This window comes from Desmodus rotundus, chromosome 1, assembly GCF_022682495.2.
Source record: "Desmodus rotundus isolate HL8 chromosome 1, HLdesRot8A.1, whole genome shotgun sequence".
Lineage (NCBI taxonomy): Eukaryota > Metazoa > Chordata > Mammalia > Chiroptera > Phyllostomidae > Desmodus > Desmodus rotundus.
Window position 1 is genome coordinate 42,159,245 of NC_071387.1, and position 14,754 is coordinate 42,173,998.

At 33.5% G+C, this 14,754-nt stretch overlaps 1 protein-coding gene across 4 annotated transcripts in view; it reads right to left on the reverse strand.

Annotated features, from left to right (window-relative positions):
• VPS13A (vacuolar protein sorting 13 homolog A) overlaps positions 1-14,754 on the reverse strand; it is a 204,021-nt gene that overhangs the window by 16,652 nt on the left and 172,615 nt on the right. Inside the window, exon 69 of one of the 4 annotated variants that reach the window (XR_008426793.2) lies at positions 6,420-9,731. The exons of 1 other annotated variant lie outside the window; for it this stretch is intronic. Coding sequence is in view for 2 of the 3 variants with exons in the window: in XM_045191605.3 (XP_045047540.2) it covers positions 12,194-12,274 (81 nt within the window). In the remaining variant the exon portion in view is untranslated. 2 more of the 4 variants (XM_045191605.3, XM_024555668.4) reach the window with 2 other exon arrangements.

Here is a 14,754-nt window from a genome sequence, read left to right on the forward strand (position 1 = left end):
ACTAAGGAATAACATTTTAATAATCTTAAAGTGGAAAAGGCTTAAATGTAAAATACAAAGTCCATACAATTTAACGTAAAAAAATTTCCTAAGTATATGAAATCAAACACTATTAAATGGCAAAACAATAAACAAATAGAAATAAAATAACACAAAAACCAAAGAAAAAGTTTGGAAAACATTTGTCAATACAGAGATAAAGAGCTAATTTCATATACAGAGAATTCAGGGATATAAATAAGGCAATATAAAAAAATGAGTAAACTAATAAGAAAAAGGGTGAAGTTTATGAACAGTGAGTTCAGCAAAACACAAATAAATTGGACCAATAAACATATGAGAAAATGTTCAATTTATTTCAAAATCAAGAAAATGCAAATCAATTAAACGTAACCTTTGAGTCTGCAATTCCACTGCTAGGATTTATCTTATGCAAAAGTATCCCGAGATATACATATAGAACTCTTCATGGTAATATTGTGTTAAAAGCAAAAAATCGAAATGTTCATTAATGGGGTACTATTTAAATAAATATAGTATAGCCATATAATGGAACATTACATGGCCAGTAAAAAGAAAAGGGCAGATGTGTGTGAAGATGCAGAAGAATGTGCAACATATATTAAGTGAAATTACTGAGAATGCTGGAGGGCAAGCAGAAACAGATACATGCATACTTACTGACACGTGGACAGCATTTTTGGAAAGGTTGGTACTAACAGACCAATCTGTTCATTGCACTTATCTCTGGGCTTGGCAAGGGTAATAGTGGGGGTGGAAGTGAAGCTTTATGTTTAACTTTACCTCTTTGTTTCAGTTTTGTGGTTATCTGAAAATAAATTAGCTTAAAAGTATTTACTTTCTTTTGTTTTATATGGCCAACTTTTAAAATCAAGAATACAAATGTTGACCTCAAGAATATCACTGCTACCAGGAGTCAGAAGTCTATATATCCCATTAATAGATCAAAACCTTTAAATAACTTAAAAGCTATGGTTAACCTCTAATCTCAGTACCTAGCTTCTATTTAAATATTGCGTTAAGTTTGGGCATGGCAGCTGAGCCTGCCTCTCTTCACTTTCCACTTTTCAGACCTAACTGAAATCAAATCTAACCTGTGCATATATGCAATTAAACCAATTTCAATAGTCACAGTAGCATTTGGTATAAATAAAAGCTAAAAAATCCAAAAAGTCACTCCCACAATGTTTTCTGGAATTCATCAAACACTTTAGCTACAACACCTGAAGAATGAATGATCCAAAACAGTCTACTTTGAATAATGAACTGCATTCTTTGTTATCAGAATGGATACATTTGAGTTAATGTTAAAGATACCTCCACATAAAGCAACATTTTTCTGGTCAGTCTCCACTACAAACATGTGAACATGGAATAAGAACAGCACCATAAGCAGAAGCTAAAACTCTGGAAATAAAACCCATAGATGCATGGGAGAGAATGTGATATATTGGCCATCAGCTTCCCTCACGCTGGAAACAGAGTCTACAAGTATCATGCTTTGGTAACAATTTCCTGCCTAATCACTTGACTTTATTTTTTCAGAATGTCATTATATATTATTTTAGGGGAAAAAACAACAGAATTTTAGACCATTAGGAATGTTATTATACACCCAAACCAAATGCATACTTTTAAACATGAGGAAACTGAGGACCAGGTAAATGTCTGATTCATCTAATCTTCACAACCACCCATACAGCTTGGGTAGACTGCAGTTAAGTGACTTGCTTGGGGTCATATTGTCAGTTGCAAAAGTGGGCTCCGTGGAGTGGCTCCTTTACTTCTAATTCCAGTGCTTTCACTATACCATGATGTCCCCTCTTACGGTGTCAGTCATACATTTCCCCAAAAATAGCTACCTCAAAAATAGCTCCAATACTCCTGGATGCTGCCTGGCGCTGAGGCGGGCTGCTAAAGCAGCTTAGGCTGGCTGTTCTTGTTTATTTGTTTCTTTTAGGGTGACAAGGTCCAAATAGTTCACTGTTAACACGCTACCTTTCTCCATCCCAAACAGATGTCATGTATGAATGTTTCTGCTAAAATAATTTGTGATACCCTGTAAAGTAAATGAACTAGCAAAACCAGGGGCTAGAAATCACTATGCAGAGCCTTTGCATAAGGACCAAGGTTTGGCTGAACTATCTAATGGTGTGGCTGAAGCATCAGGCACTACTCAGCACTTTAGATGTGTCAGCCTGATGTAACATGCTATAATGTTAAAGGAGAAGCAATTTTTTCCTTATTCATAACAAGTACATAGGAATTACCTACCATTTTGAAGAACCTCCTTAAATAAGTAAACAGAAACACAAAGGTAACTGCATTCACGACATTTAACTGTCAGAATCTGTAGGTAACGAATGTATGGTTATTGGTAAAAGGACCCCTTTTGCACTAGGAAAGATGAGTATGCAAACCTTAATTATTAGATATAAATAAACCCAAACAAAATTTATCAGAAACTCAGAAACACACAGAGAGTAGGACCTTGAACGACACTGGTGTCGGGGTTACCCTCTACTAATACCTGTATTTCCTGTGAGACATGCCCCAAAGCTTTAGAAAGAGAATACATGCTAGAAACTACGATGCAGAAAACACTGCTAACTCTCAAATCATGCAACTGCTATGAAGCAGCAAAGTTCTGTAACAAAAATATTTCTGGAAAAACCAAAGTATGAATAGAGAGATATTAGGAACAAATCAGTACTGCAGAAGGGTTTAAATCCCAAACGATATCCAGTTGTTCCTCAGTATCCACAGGGAATTAGTTCCAGGACACCCTCTCCTCCCAGCCCCAGTACCAAAAGCTGGCAATACTCAAGTCCCCTGGTTGGCCCTCCATATCTGTGGGTTTGACATCCTCGGATTCAATACAGTATGTGGTTGGTGGAATCAGCAGATATGAAGGGCTCCTTTTAAAGTGCTAATATTAGTTGGAAATATATTTAAGGTAATTGGATAAAGGATAAGAACATACAGTTGGGCTAAAAACAAAAACAAAATTTGATTAATACTAATTTTTTAAAAGATAGTGGGGAATAAAAGGAAAATAAAATTCATCTAGATGAAAGATAAGGCAGGAATGCTATCAAGCGAGAAAAACCAACAAAACTCAGGCAGGTAATTGTAAATGAAAATAGTAAATGCTACCATTTCTTAATTATTTAAGATGTAGACAACTTGTTCAAAACAATCCTATCTTTAGAAAAAATGTAACCCATCAGTATAACTTCTTTAGTTATGTGGTTAAAGGGTATGCAAAAAATGGTTTGCTAACTCACTTCAAATATGAAAGGCTTTGGGGGGCACCGCCAGGAAAAACAGGCAGTCAACGAAGACGCATGATCGGTGGCAGCCGAAATTCATGATCTTGCCTCAAAGCTCAATGATTTCATACACATAAGAGAATAAATGGAAACAAGAGCAAAAAGGGGATACTTAGCTTATGCTGTGAGGCAATTTGGTTAAAAAACAAACAAACAAACAAATCTAATCGGCTGTCATCAAATCTGAAGAGGAATTAGCCCTTAATTAATCCCCCACACCTGTCTCTGCCCATGCTAATGAGCTATTTCATTTGTCAGCCAAAGTATAAACTATGCTCACTGTTTAGACAGTGCAGGAAAGCCCAGAATAACCCTGTGACATAAAATCAAATAAAATAACTATTTCTTAAGAAAGGTGAACTGTCATCAACTGGTTCAAACTAAAGCAGGCTAGAGAAAGGAAGGCATTACTTTCACCACATAGTATGTGCATTGACAACAGACCAGTAATTAACCTACCTAACACATTCTAAAAAAGGAGCAGAAAGGCTGGTTAGAAATAATGATGTAAGTGAGGAGTTTATAAGACTCTCTCCAACACATGTCCCGCAGAACCTCTATGAGTAACATTTATGACCCATAATACCATATACACTTGAAAACGACATTTTTTATGAAATATAATTCAGAGCAGTTCAAATAACTGAGGTTTTATTGTTTATACTGCTCAACGATTGGTGTGTGAAAATTGTCCTGGTATTTTAACTAAGTGTTGTATTAATTTTCAAAGAAAAAAGAAGGATAAGATTGAATGATGCTTTTATCTTGGTGAAGAGGAGACAAATGAGAAATATAGAATAATTTAATGATAACCAAGAGTTAGCATCAACTGGTATTCCTCTGGAATAACAAAAATATAACAACAGGTTCTTAGTAGGCATTGTATTAATAATCACATACATTACTTCACTTGTTTTAATCTCCGCAAAACCACTAAGGTACTCTTGGTGTTACATATTTCAACATCAAGGTACTGTTAGGTACCGTAATTACCTCTATATTACAGCCTGAAAAATGAGGTCCGACAAGCATTATATAGCTAATAAAAGAAAAGGCTGGCATTGAACTCGTTTACTTGGTTTCAGAATCCAGGCCCTGAGCAACAGGGTACTGCTACATCTCAGTCAATTTTATTGTCAAGATGAGCACAGAAGAACTGTATACATTCCAGCAAATGAGTTGGGATTCCATTTTTACAACTCACTGGAACATGAGTTCAGATATACCACAAGCTGTCCGTCTCGTGCAAAGCTTCAATTTTATGCGATACCTGGGGATCACTATCTCTTTGGAAAGTTGGGCATATCTTATGTGTCTTTGGATTCCCACAGTTCTTCAAAGCCTGACATGCAGCAGCTAATCAACAACTGGCAATGAGACTGTGAAGATCCAACATTTCAGGATTGGACTCTAGCGGGCATGTGTTTCATTCCCAATCACCAGAAGAGTAAAGTTCATGATTATTATAACCTCACAAGACGAGCAGCAAGCCTGACTACTCTCTTCAGGGCTATAACCTTAAGATCCAGAAGAGCGTCTAATGCATAACTAATAAGGGTTTAACAAATACTTATAAAAGAATAAATATGTGACATTACAATTTTTCTTTGTATTCATATAAACTATGCTACCAAATCATCCAGGGAAATTCAATTATACATATATAATTATACATTTACTCTTTTGGAAATTTTAAAATTCAAACTAGCCTGGCAATTTTTTTTCCAGAAGGGTTAACTTTACTTGAAATATCCAGTCACCTATACTTGTATTCTAACACTGTAGCCTCATGAAATTTCTAACTAAAACAACGACCTAGACCCAAATCACCACAAAATATCTAAAAGGACATTTCCCCACACTGCTTCTTATAGGGTTCCTTAGGGTTAATTTTCACTGAAAAACTGGCACTAAGTTCATTAGTGTCATCGTCAATAGTAACAGCAATAGAACAGCAATTCGTTTGAATTTATAACTAAAGACTCTTCACTGACAAAAGTATACAAAGTGCTTCCTTCCATTGATTACATGATTTTGTTTTTAGATGAATGAAAGAGGCCTGCAATCTAACTGTGTATGAAAATGAATTTTCATAGGACCAATAAACATAATAGCGTTTTCGTACTTACACTAAAGTCTTCTAACAACACTATGGTAGTATTGTTATAAAAAATTTGATTTGCCTTTACTGAACTCAACTTATGCTGAGAATTTTAGTGCTTTCCAAAGTAACCAGGGAAAGTTATAAGGCAAAGCTGGAACACCAGTAGAGAAGTCATGGGTTGAGTCCCAGGTTACAATTTAGTAGCACTGTTAGCTAAATAAAGGCTAAAGATCCTCAAAACTAATACGGACTGCAGGGTTTCGGCTCCATTTGCACGGTTTCGGTATGAAGAAAGGAAGACTCAAGTTGAGTCTACTTAACATTTCAGGATTTCTTTTAAAGCTAAATGTACTAACTTTTCTATTTTAATAGTATATGTCCTTCCTTAATATATTTAAGGAATGTAATGATGACAAACTTTTGGAAAAGAATTAGGAATTAAATTAATCTCATTCAAGTTACTAATTTAAAAAAAGAATTAAAAATTTCATTTTACACTTGAGACAAAGAGAAAACTGGAACCTCCCATGAATGGAACTACTGCCTCAAAAAAAAAAAAAAAAGTAATTTCAAAGCCTTACACAAAAAAGGATTTTAATGGAATACTGGAGGATTCTAAGTAGGGTGAATCACTCTATCAGGCCAAAATAAAGTTAGTGTGACCTATTACTAAATATTCAAAAGTATGGGCCTTTGAAAATGATGTGCCAAAGACTCTCCAAGAGATTTCAGCTAAACTAATAAATGAGGTATAGTAATTTTATCCAAGCTGGATAGGTAATCTCCATTTCCATTTGATCTGCTTTATCTGAGATGCTAATAACTCTAATTGGCTTGGACAATAGAATTTGGCTCTCTTCATTTTTCTCATCCCATTCAGAAGTATGCTTCTGGAGAGGAAGAGTTCCAGAATGAAGAGTGAAATCCAATAAGACTTTGTCTCCTAGTTCTTGTGCACTTACTCAAAATTTCAGATGAAGCCAGGAAGAGTTGAGTCACTACTCTGATGATCTGACTGCCTATGGGAAGCCCTTTCTCCAGATCAGCTGTGATTCTCCTCCAGCAGTAAAGGGAAAGGCCACGCGGCTGAAGGCAGTTATCGTCCGATTGCAATTAAGGCAGTGTTTGAAGCTAATTATAAACATCTGTCATTTCTGAAAGAAAAGAAATATACAACAAACGAAAACAGCCTCCCTTCTACAAAAACTTACATCATGGCAACTATGAGATCTTTGTAAGAGAATCAAAAATAACATAGATAGAATTTAAAAATATCTGAAATGGATAAGAATACACTACCCCCACTGGACAACCCAGCTATCAATACTCGTATCAATGAAGGAAGAAGACAAGGGTCATACACACACACACACACATTTTATGGGGTAGAAATTTTTTAAAAACACATAGAATCAAAAGGTAGAAATCTGTTCAATCTTCTGTATCAGCTATAAAAATAAAGAAAAGGCTTTGTTGGCTATTTGTGCATTCCAGAAATAAAAATCAGGCTTTCGATGTTGGAGATGAATCTATAAATACACTTTAAAAATCTTTACAAGTTAATAATTTTGTTTATAAAAATTCACAATAAAAATATATAAGACATTTATATAGTTGGATCAAAATCACAATTTAAAAAGGAAATACATCATCAAAGGTGAAGAGAAAAGATAACTTTTCCGAGCATATATTTCTTTAACAATGTAGAACATAATGTATTTTAATTTTTGAAAATGTTCATGCCTCCTGTAAAATACTAAAATTGTAGACTGAGAATATTAGCTAACTCATTCACAACAAGAATTTAGCTTTATCCATGGAAGTATGAATCACTAAATTTCTAACTTAATTGTAATTTCACATTTTACTGAATATATTCAGAAAATCTTTGTAGATGTATGTAGTTAACTGGTTATTGATAAATTACTATTGTAGAAAAACAAGCATGTCTAATCAAGAAGAATATACTTAGCTTAATCTCTGTTTTTAAACACAAATAATGATTACAGTACTTTGAATGCTCAAATATAGAGCCATCTCTAAGATACAGAGGACTGGCATTATACAAGTAGTAGATGTCTCTGTTACCATCTCACTGCTCAGAATATATACATGCAATGACGGTTACATTTAAAACAAATTTTATAAAATTATTTATTTTAATATTTAATAATTTAGGTACACTGTTGCTATATATATGGGTCAATATGAAATAACTGCTAAATAAATTCATCACACTGATTGAGAAATAATTATGGACATAAAAATGGTCTACCACATTAAAACAAAAAACCGTAAACCCCTATAGATGATAATCATAAATTATTCTAATTTCCTCCCTAACACAGACCTATTTAAAATCATGTATTTTATTTTTCTTTGATTTCGTACCTTCTATGTTTTGTGTAGTACTACTTGTACTCACTGTACTTTATGAACTCATTCACTCACTGAAATTAAAAATTATCTAAATATTTTTAATTGGCCTCCACATATCTCAAAGGTGCAGGGATAGAATAACAAATAATGTTGACATTCTTTTATATATGTACCCCTATGTTTACTGCAGAATTATTTACAACAGCCAAGATATGGAAGCAACCCAAGTACCCATCAATAGACGAGTGGATCAACAGAGTTTTGGTGTATATACAATGAAATATTACTTGGCTATATAAAAAATAAGAATGAGATCTTACTTGTAACAGTATGGATGGATGAACCTATAGCGTGTTATGCTAAGTGAAATAAGTCAGTCAGAGAAAGACACATACCATATTATTTCAGTTATATGTGGAATCTAAAAAACAAAATAAATGAACCAACAAAATAGAAACAGACTCATAAAGAGAACAGAATGATGGTTGCCAGAGGGGATGAGGGTTGGAGAACTGGGTAAAAAGGTGAAGGGACTAAGAAGTACATACCGGTAGTTACAAAATAGCCACAGGGATGTAAAGTGCAGCACAGGGAATGTAGTCATTAACATCATAACAACTACGTGTGGTGCCAGGTGGGTCCTGGAAATAGTGAGGGGAACGCTTTGCAAAGTATATGACTGTCTAACCACTATACTGCACACCTAAAACTATCAGAAATGAATACTGAATGTAAACTGTAATTGAAAAATGAAATAAATAGACATTCTTTTTATATATTCATCATAAGTATTACTTGATCTCAATGAATAATCTGTGTATCTTATTTGGACTCCAAAGGACCTTTAATATTTTTGGACTATAATAAATTATAAGCTTGCAATTAAATATATAAGACAAAAAAACAAGAGGATTGGACGGGCAGTAGAAAAATCGTACTCAAATAAAATTTGGAATGGTTGTCTCTAGGCCTCTCATCAACACAGAAAAGTATAATGCAAAATGTCACCACGGGGCTTAAATCACACAAAGCAGTACAGCAGTCACTATAGCCGTTGTCATTCTTCAGTGTGTATGACCTTTGGATGTAAACACAACAGCACATATATCATGTTGACCATTGATGTCCCAGCCACAAATCAGTAAGGCTCCATCCGCAAATTTTAGTAACACGCCATGAAATCAGTGCTCAACACTGCATCGATGATAGGTGTTTTGAACTATTTCAAAAAGTAAAATTTATAAAATCCTGATTATCTTAAATATAAACAAACTGAAATTTATTCTGACTTCCTTTTCTATAAGGAATGTTGAAGCTGGCAATATTGTTCTGGATTTACATTTCTTTTCTATATGCAATGTGAGCATAATTAGTTTTACTTACAGGCTCTCACAAACTCATCTAGGATGACGGGTCTCCACAGTTTCAGGTAAAACTTTCTCCCTGCCAGCTGTCAGTACGTTACTCAAGTGTCAGGTAGACACAGGCAAAACAGAGAACGAGTGAGTAGTTTTCCTTAGGGAAAACCCTTTTTTCTATATGTCAGACATGATCACATAGAAATTTGGAATATAAATAAAGTTAAAGGCCATGGAAAGGGATGGTATTACATATTTTTTTAAGCATAGCTTTCTCATTCAACTTTCTTGTTAAATGGATACTTCCATTTTAAAGTTCTAATTATTTACAGAGCCACTGATACACAGAAGATCTGTTCATCTTATTAAAGTCCCAAAGTTAACTCTTTTTTTGTGCATTTGCTGAGGAATAAGAAGATACAGTAGAACCTTGGTTGTCGAACTTAATTCATTCAAAGTCTTCGAGAAGCGATTTGTTTGAGAACCGAATGGTCTGAGCCGAGTGTGACCGCTCATGCAGGCGTCAGCGTGAAAGGGCTGTTGGGTAGAGAAGCAAGACCTGCAATTCTGTTAGACAGACAACCCAGACATTTTTTCTGTGAACAACCTGGTCAAGAACCGGACTGTTTGAGAACCAGGATGTTTGGGAACTGAGGTTTGACTGCATTTTTGTACAGGCCCTATTTCTCCATCAAGAAAACTGCAGCGTAAAACAAAAAAATCTCATTTTCTACATATTTGATGAGTACTAAAAAGGGTATTTGGCCCAGGTCCTAAATCTCCATCAAGAACACACTGATGTAAAATGATTATGTTATTCTCAGTGTCAAACATTTCTCTAAAAAAAGGAACAAAATATTTTTTAAAAACCCTGAAAAAAGTAATACCTGTGGTCAAAGAAGCTTAAAAAGAATATTTCTCAGTGGCAGAAAACAGAAAGAAAAAGGGCAATTAAACTATCAAAGAACATATTTCACTAGTTACTAGAATGTTGTTTTAAATCTTTTTATTGTTCAAGTCATTTTAAATAAATGTAATCCTACTTTCGATTTTCTTTTCATTAAAATGGTGTCACTGATGAAATATCCAGAACTTTTTCCAGATAAATTCTTAAGGATCTTCATGAAACCTGTACCATAGAGTTAAGCGTCACAGACCAACCACAGGAAACTCACTTAACAAGTAGTTGAGCATGTTTTCGTTTAGAAAGGTCTTGGACCTAGCCGAGTGGGAATGTAAGAAGCCAGGGAACACATTCCTCAGGCATACACAATGCACAACACGAGGCTGTACTCTTTACAGCTCTAACAGAACCCGCGGGCTTTGATTCTGGCCGAGGGGGACAGAGCACTGGGTGCACGACAAACTGTTTCTGATACAAGTAGTGACGACTTTCATGTACACTGTTTTCATTTATTCACTTATTCCAAAAAGATAAGAAAATTACTTTGATGAAGACACTAATTAAAGAATTTGTTATGCACATATTTCTTAGTCTTAGTACCACAACCTTGGTTTCTATCTAATTTGAATGAAAGCCAGGCAGGTAGGAATTTCAAAAGAGCTGATAATTTTTTAGCTTCCTTTCCTGTAAGTTCAATTGTAAACAGTCATTTTCTAAAACGGAGAAAATAGTGATTCACAGAGATAAAATCTTGATAAACTTAAGAATTTACATGCATGACCCATGGACATGAACAATGATGGGGGGATTGCTTGAGGGAGTGGAGGGTGCTGGGTAGGGGGGGCAAAGGGAGAAAAATCAGGACAATTGTAATAGCATAATCAATACAATATAATTTAAAAAAAAGAATTAGAAGAAATTCAGAAATCATGGGCTACATCCATTAAGTCAAAAGTTGAACAATTAAGGGAATTATTTACTGCAATCTAACCTAAGTCCATTATTAACAGAGTGCTTAACGTAAGTCAAGTCAAATGTTCCTTTGCTGATCTAAAAGCACTGCAGTCTAAAGGGGTTAAACAACATAGTACTAATAGTCACTCACTTTTTAGAGGGTTTTTTAAAATAGTACTCTGATATACTCAGGGAACAAGACTAGACAGGTTCAGTAAGTAGAAATTACAAAAAATAAAACCCTTCAGTATATAAAATATAAAAATTTGCTCACAGAGACACAGGTAACATTTTTCCAATATGACCAAGAGAAACTATACTTAGTATAAAAATTCTCTGTCCTGAATTAATTTGTATCATTTTATAATAGGGATATAACATATGGATATGTAAGTTAATAAGTAATATAATGACTGTAAAACCAACTTTGTTCATTGTTTTACTATATATATGACATGATATATATTATATACAAAAATAAAATAAAAAGTAAATGAAAGAACCCTTTTTTCATTTGCAGACTATAAATTATCACTTCTGTGACAAATCATAAATGTTCCTTACATTAGTCCAAGCTATATGATTTTGGAATAGAACAACAAATTTGTATTGCTTCAAATTATATGTTTATTATTATTAAAAGAAATATGACAAAAATACTTCTAAAATGCTAAAGGAGGATAAAATACTGGCTAGCTATTATTATTTTGTCTTTTCTTTTTTTTTTATGCAATGGCATATGACAGCCCAAAACATGTACAAAGAACATTAAAAATGAAGTTTCACTAATAAGTAAACAGATAATTTAAGATAAGGTAAAGCTAGCTAACATCAACAAAAAACTTAAGTTTAACTTTAAATCTTAAAGACAAACTGTATTACAAAACTACAAAATATATACAAACAAATTCTATAATATATAGTATGCCGTACTTTGGATGTAAAATACATTTTTCTGTGCTTAAATAACGCAATTATTTTGGTTTTTGAAATAGCATAGAAAAACATTTTGAAAAGGAAAAGTATTTTGATTCACTAAAAATGGGCATATGAGTGTTATGGAGGCAGTCATATAAGACATTAACAAAATATTTTAAATAAAATGACAAAGAACGTATGAATTTTAACATCTGAGTTCTGACTAATCATCATCATCATCCTCATCATCATCATCTCTACTGCTACTGTGGGTCATAATCCATTCCCTGTAGGCCTGAATTTTCTGTAAGCATGTCAAAGGGAAAAAGAAGCACAATGTTAGTTAAGAATGACAAATTCCTTGGAAAACATGTAAACTTATAAAATGTTCAAGGAATCAAATAATTTTGAAGCAGACTATTCAGCTCTGAGTAGTTACAGGTATAATATTCCATAACTTAATAGACTAAGATTAAACTCTACTGGCTGCTACATTTAACACATAAAATAGTTTGGTGATACCAGTAAAGTATTCTGGGGATATATTAGAATTATTCTATTTCTCTAGTAGGAAACTTCAATTTACCACTAGGAAGCACTATAAAAATGTGCTACTTTCTAGATAGAAAGTGACACAATGAAAGTATATTTTATATTTAATTATTACATAGGGGCATATATAATTTAGTAAACACAGAACACTATTTTTAGAAAATTAGAAAATAAAAGGAGAAACATTTTTAAGTATTAAACATTTTCTAAGGGTATCATGGTTAAAATCTAAACTGATGAGATTTTAAATCCTATTTCTATGTCATCTAATTCTTTACCACAGTGTTCATATATTTTAAAGCTTTTGTTAATAGTACAATAGAGTTTTGATTCAAAGAAGCACCATTAACCACCAAAGCAACAACCCGCTTCTTACACCCCTAAGAGTATAATGTTAACCAGGAACACCCTAAGGCATCTGGTAGATGCCTCTAGGTATTCCAGCTAATACTGTGTTTAATTTTCTTGTTGAAAAACAACTAATGGCCAAGAAGGATTATGAGTTTTCAGTCATTTAAAAAGCTCTTTTAGTAAGAAATGCTGAGACTGGCCTACTAAAAATAATATACATATTTTTAAAAATATAATCAAATGTTGTGACTTAAATCCCGAAGTTTAAAGCTTCAAAAAACAATTAATGAAGGTGAAGAATAAATTTACTCATCAGTGAAATCAAGTTATCAATCGTGAGAAACATTTGTTATCACATGGCTTTTTTATGTATTCTAATATGTAATTTGTTTTCTAATAATGACGATGTATTTCTAAATTCTTATTTATTCATCCTTACTTCCTATTAAGTTTATTAAAATAGTTTCTTAAATATTTTTAGTTGTTTAAAAGATCTGATAACTATTCAGTCTGGTAAAAAGTTAGTGACCTGTTGTGCTCTAAAGAGGGGAGGCAAGTACCGAGTAGAAAGGTACGTGTCAAGTGCAGGAACCACAGGTTAGTTCTGCAACCCCCCCCTTCCACAGAAGGGCCCACGGCCACTGCAAGGACTGTCTGTACAAAGTGCCAGAGAGCACAGCCTCCCCCCCAACTGCCAGGTCCATCTCAACATGGAACCATGGTGATGACTTAAAAAATATTTTAAACACAACGTAAAATCACTTTACTAAACATCACACATTAATTCAATGGTTATGTTTTACTACATTAGATGAAAGTACATTTTATGCAAAATTATATACTCTGCATATAGTGAGCAAAGTATTAGTTTTATTGATCTTTAGCACTTCAAATATGACAATATTTAAAATTTCAAGGCTATAAAGGGTCATATTCCCACAGTATATTATTACCCTGAATATTTTCAAGTCTATACAACATAATAACTCCTTGTTTTCAAAAATAATTTTATTTAGTATTCTACATCTAAACCACACAAACTACTTTAAAATGGTATAATCTATTATGATGTATATTACCTATACCATAATCCAGATTTTTATAAAGTCCAATGCACTAGTAAGAAAGTAATCTGAACAGATACAATATTCTACCACCAAACTGTCTATTGTTCCAAAAGCTAATTTTCCTCACTAAAAGGTGCAGGCTTTCTTGTGAACTACTTATCAAATTCCACAAGGTTTTAAATGGACTTATAACCATAAAGCAAAAAGAGGGTTTTGGCCACTTGAGCACCTTCAAAAGAAAATCACACGAACCCAAGAATTCGAATCACAATGATCCTGATGTTTCTCCTTATTCATGTCTAATTGGGCATGAGAATTGTATTGGCATAAAAGCTCCTACTGACTCGATAAAGAGAATGAAGCACCCAGAACAAAACAGTCTAATTGGCTACAAAGCACCATCGACTATGAGGGTATACAGGCAAAGTGGCTTTCAGCCAATCTACCAAATCCAGCACAGAGCTAAGAAGCACCTATGAAAAGATCAGATTCACTAAAAATCCTATACAAAAGTTACCAAAAGTTTGTCTTTGTATTTAAAATTCTGAAACAGCTGTAGGTAGTTTGTAAATTTTAAGACTAAAATCTACTGTTGGCTTTCACTTGCAAAGTCATGCATTAACTCTTTTCATATCAAATTTTTTGATGCCTGTAAAAAAGAAAAAAAAATCTCATAGTAAATAAATGTACATTAAAACCTAATGAAATATAAGCAACTTATAAATGGAATTAAGCAAATCATAAAGAAGTTGAAAAAATCTAATATATATTAAAGCATTATATAGTGACTTTTAATAAAGCTAACTTGACTACA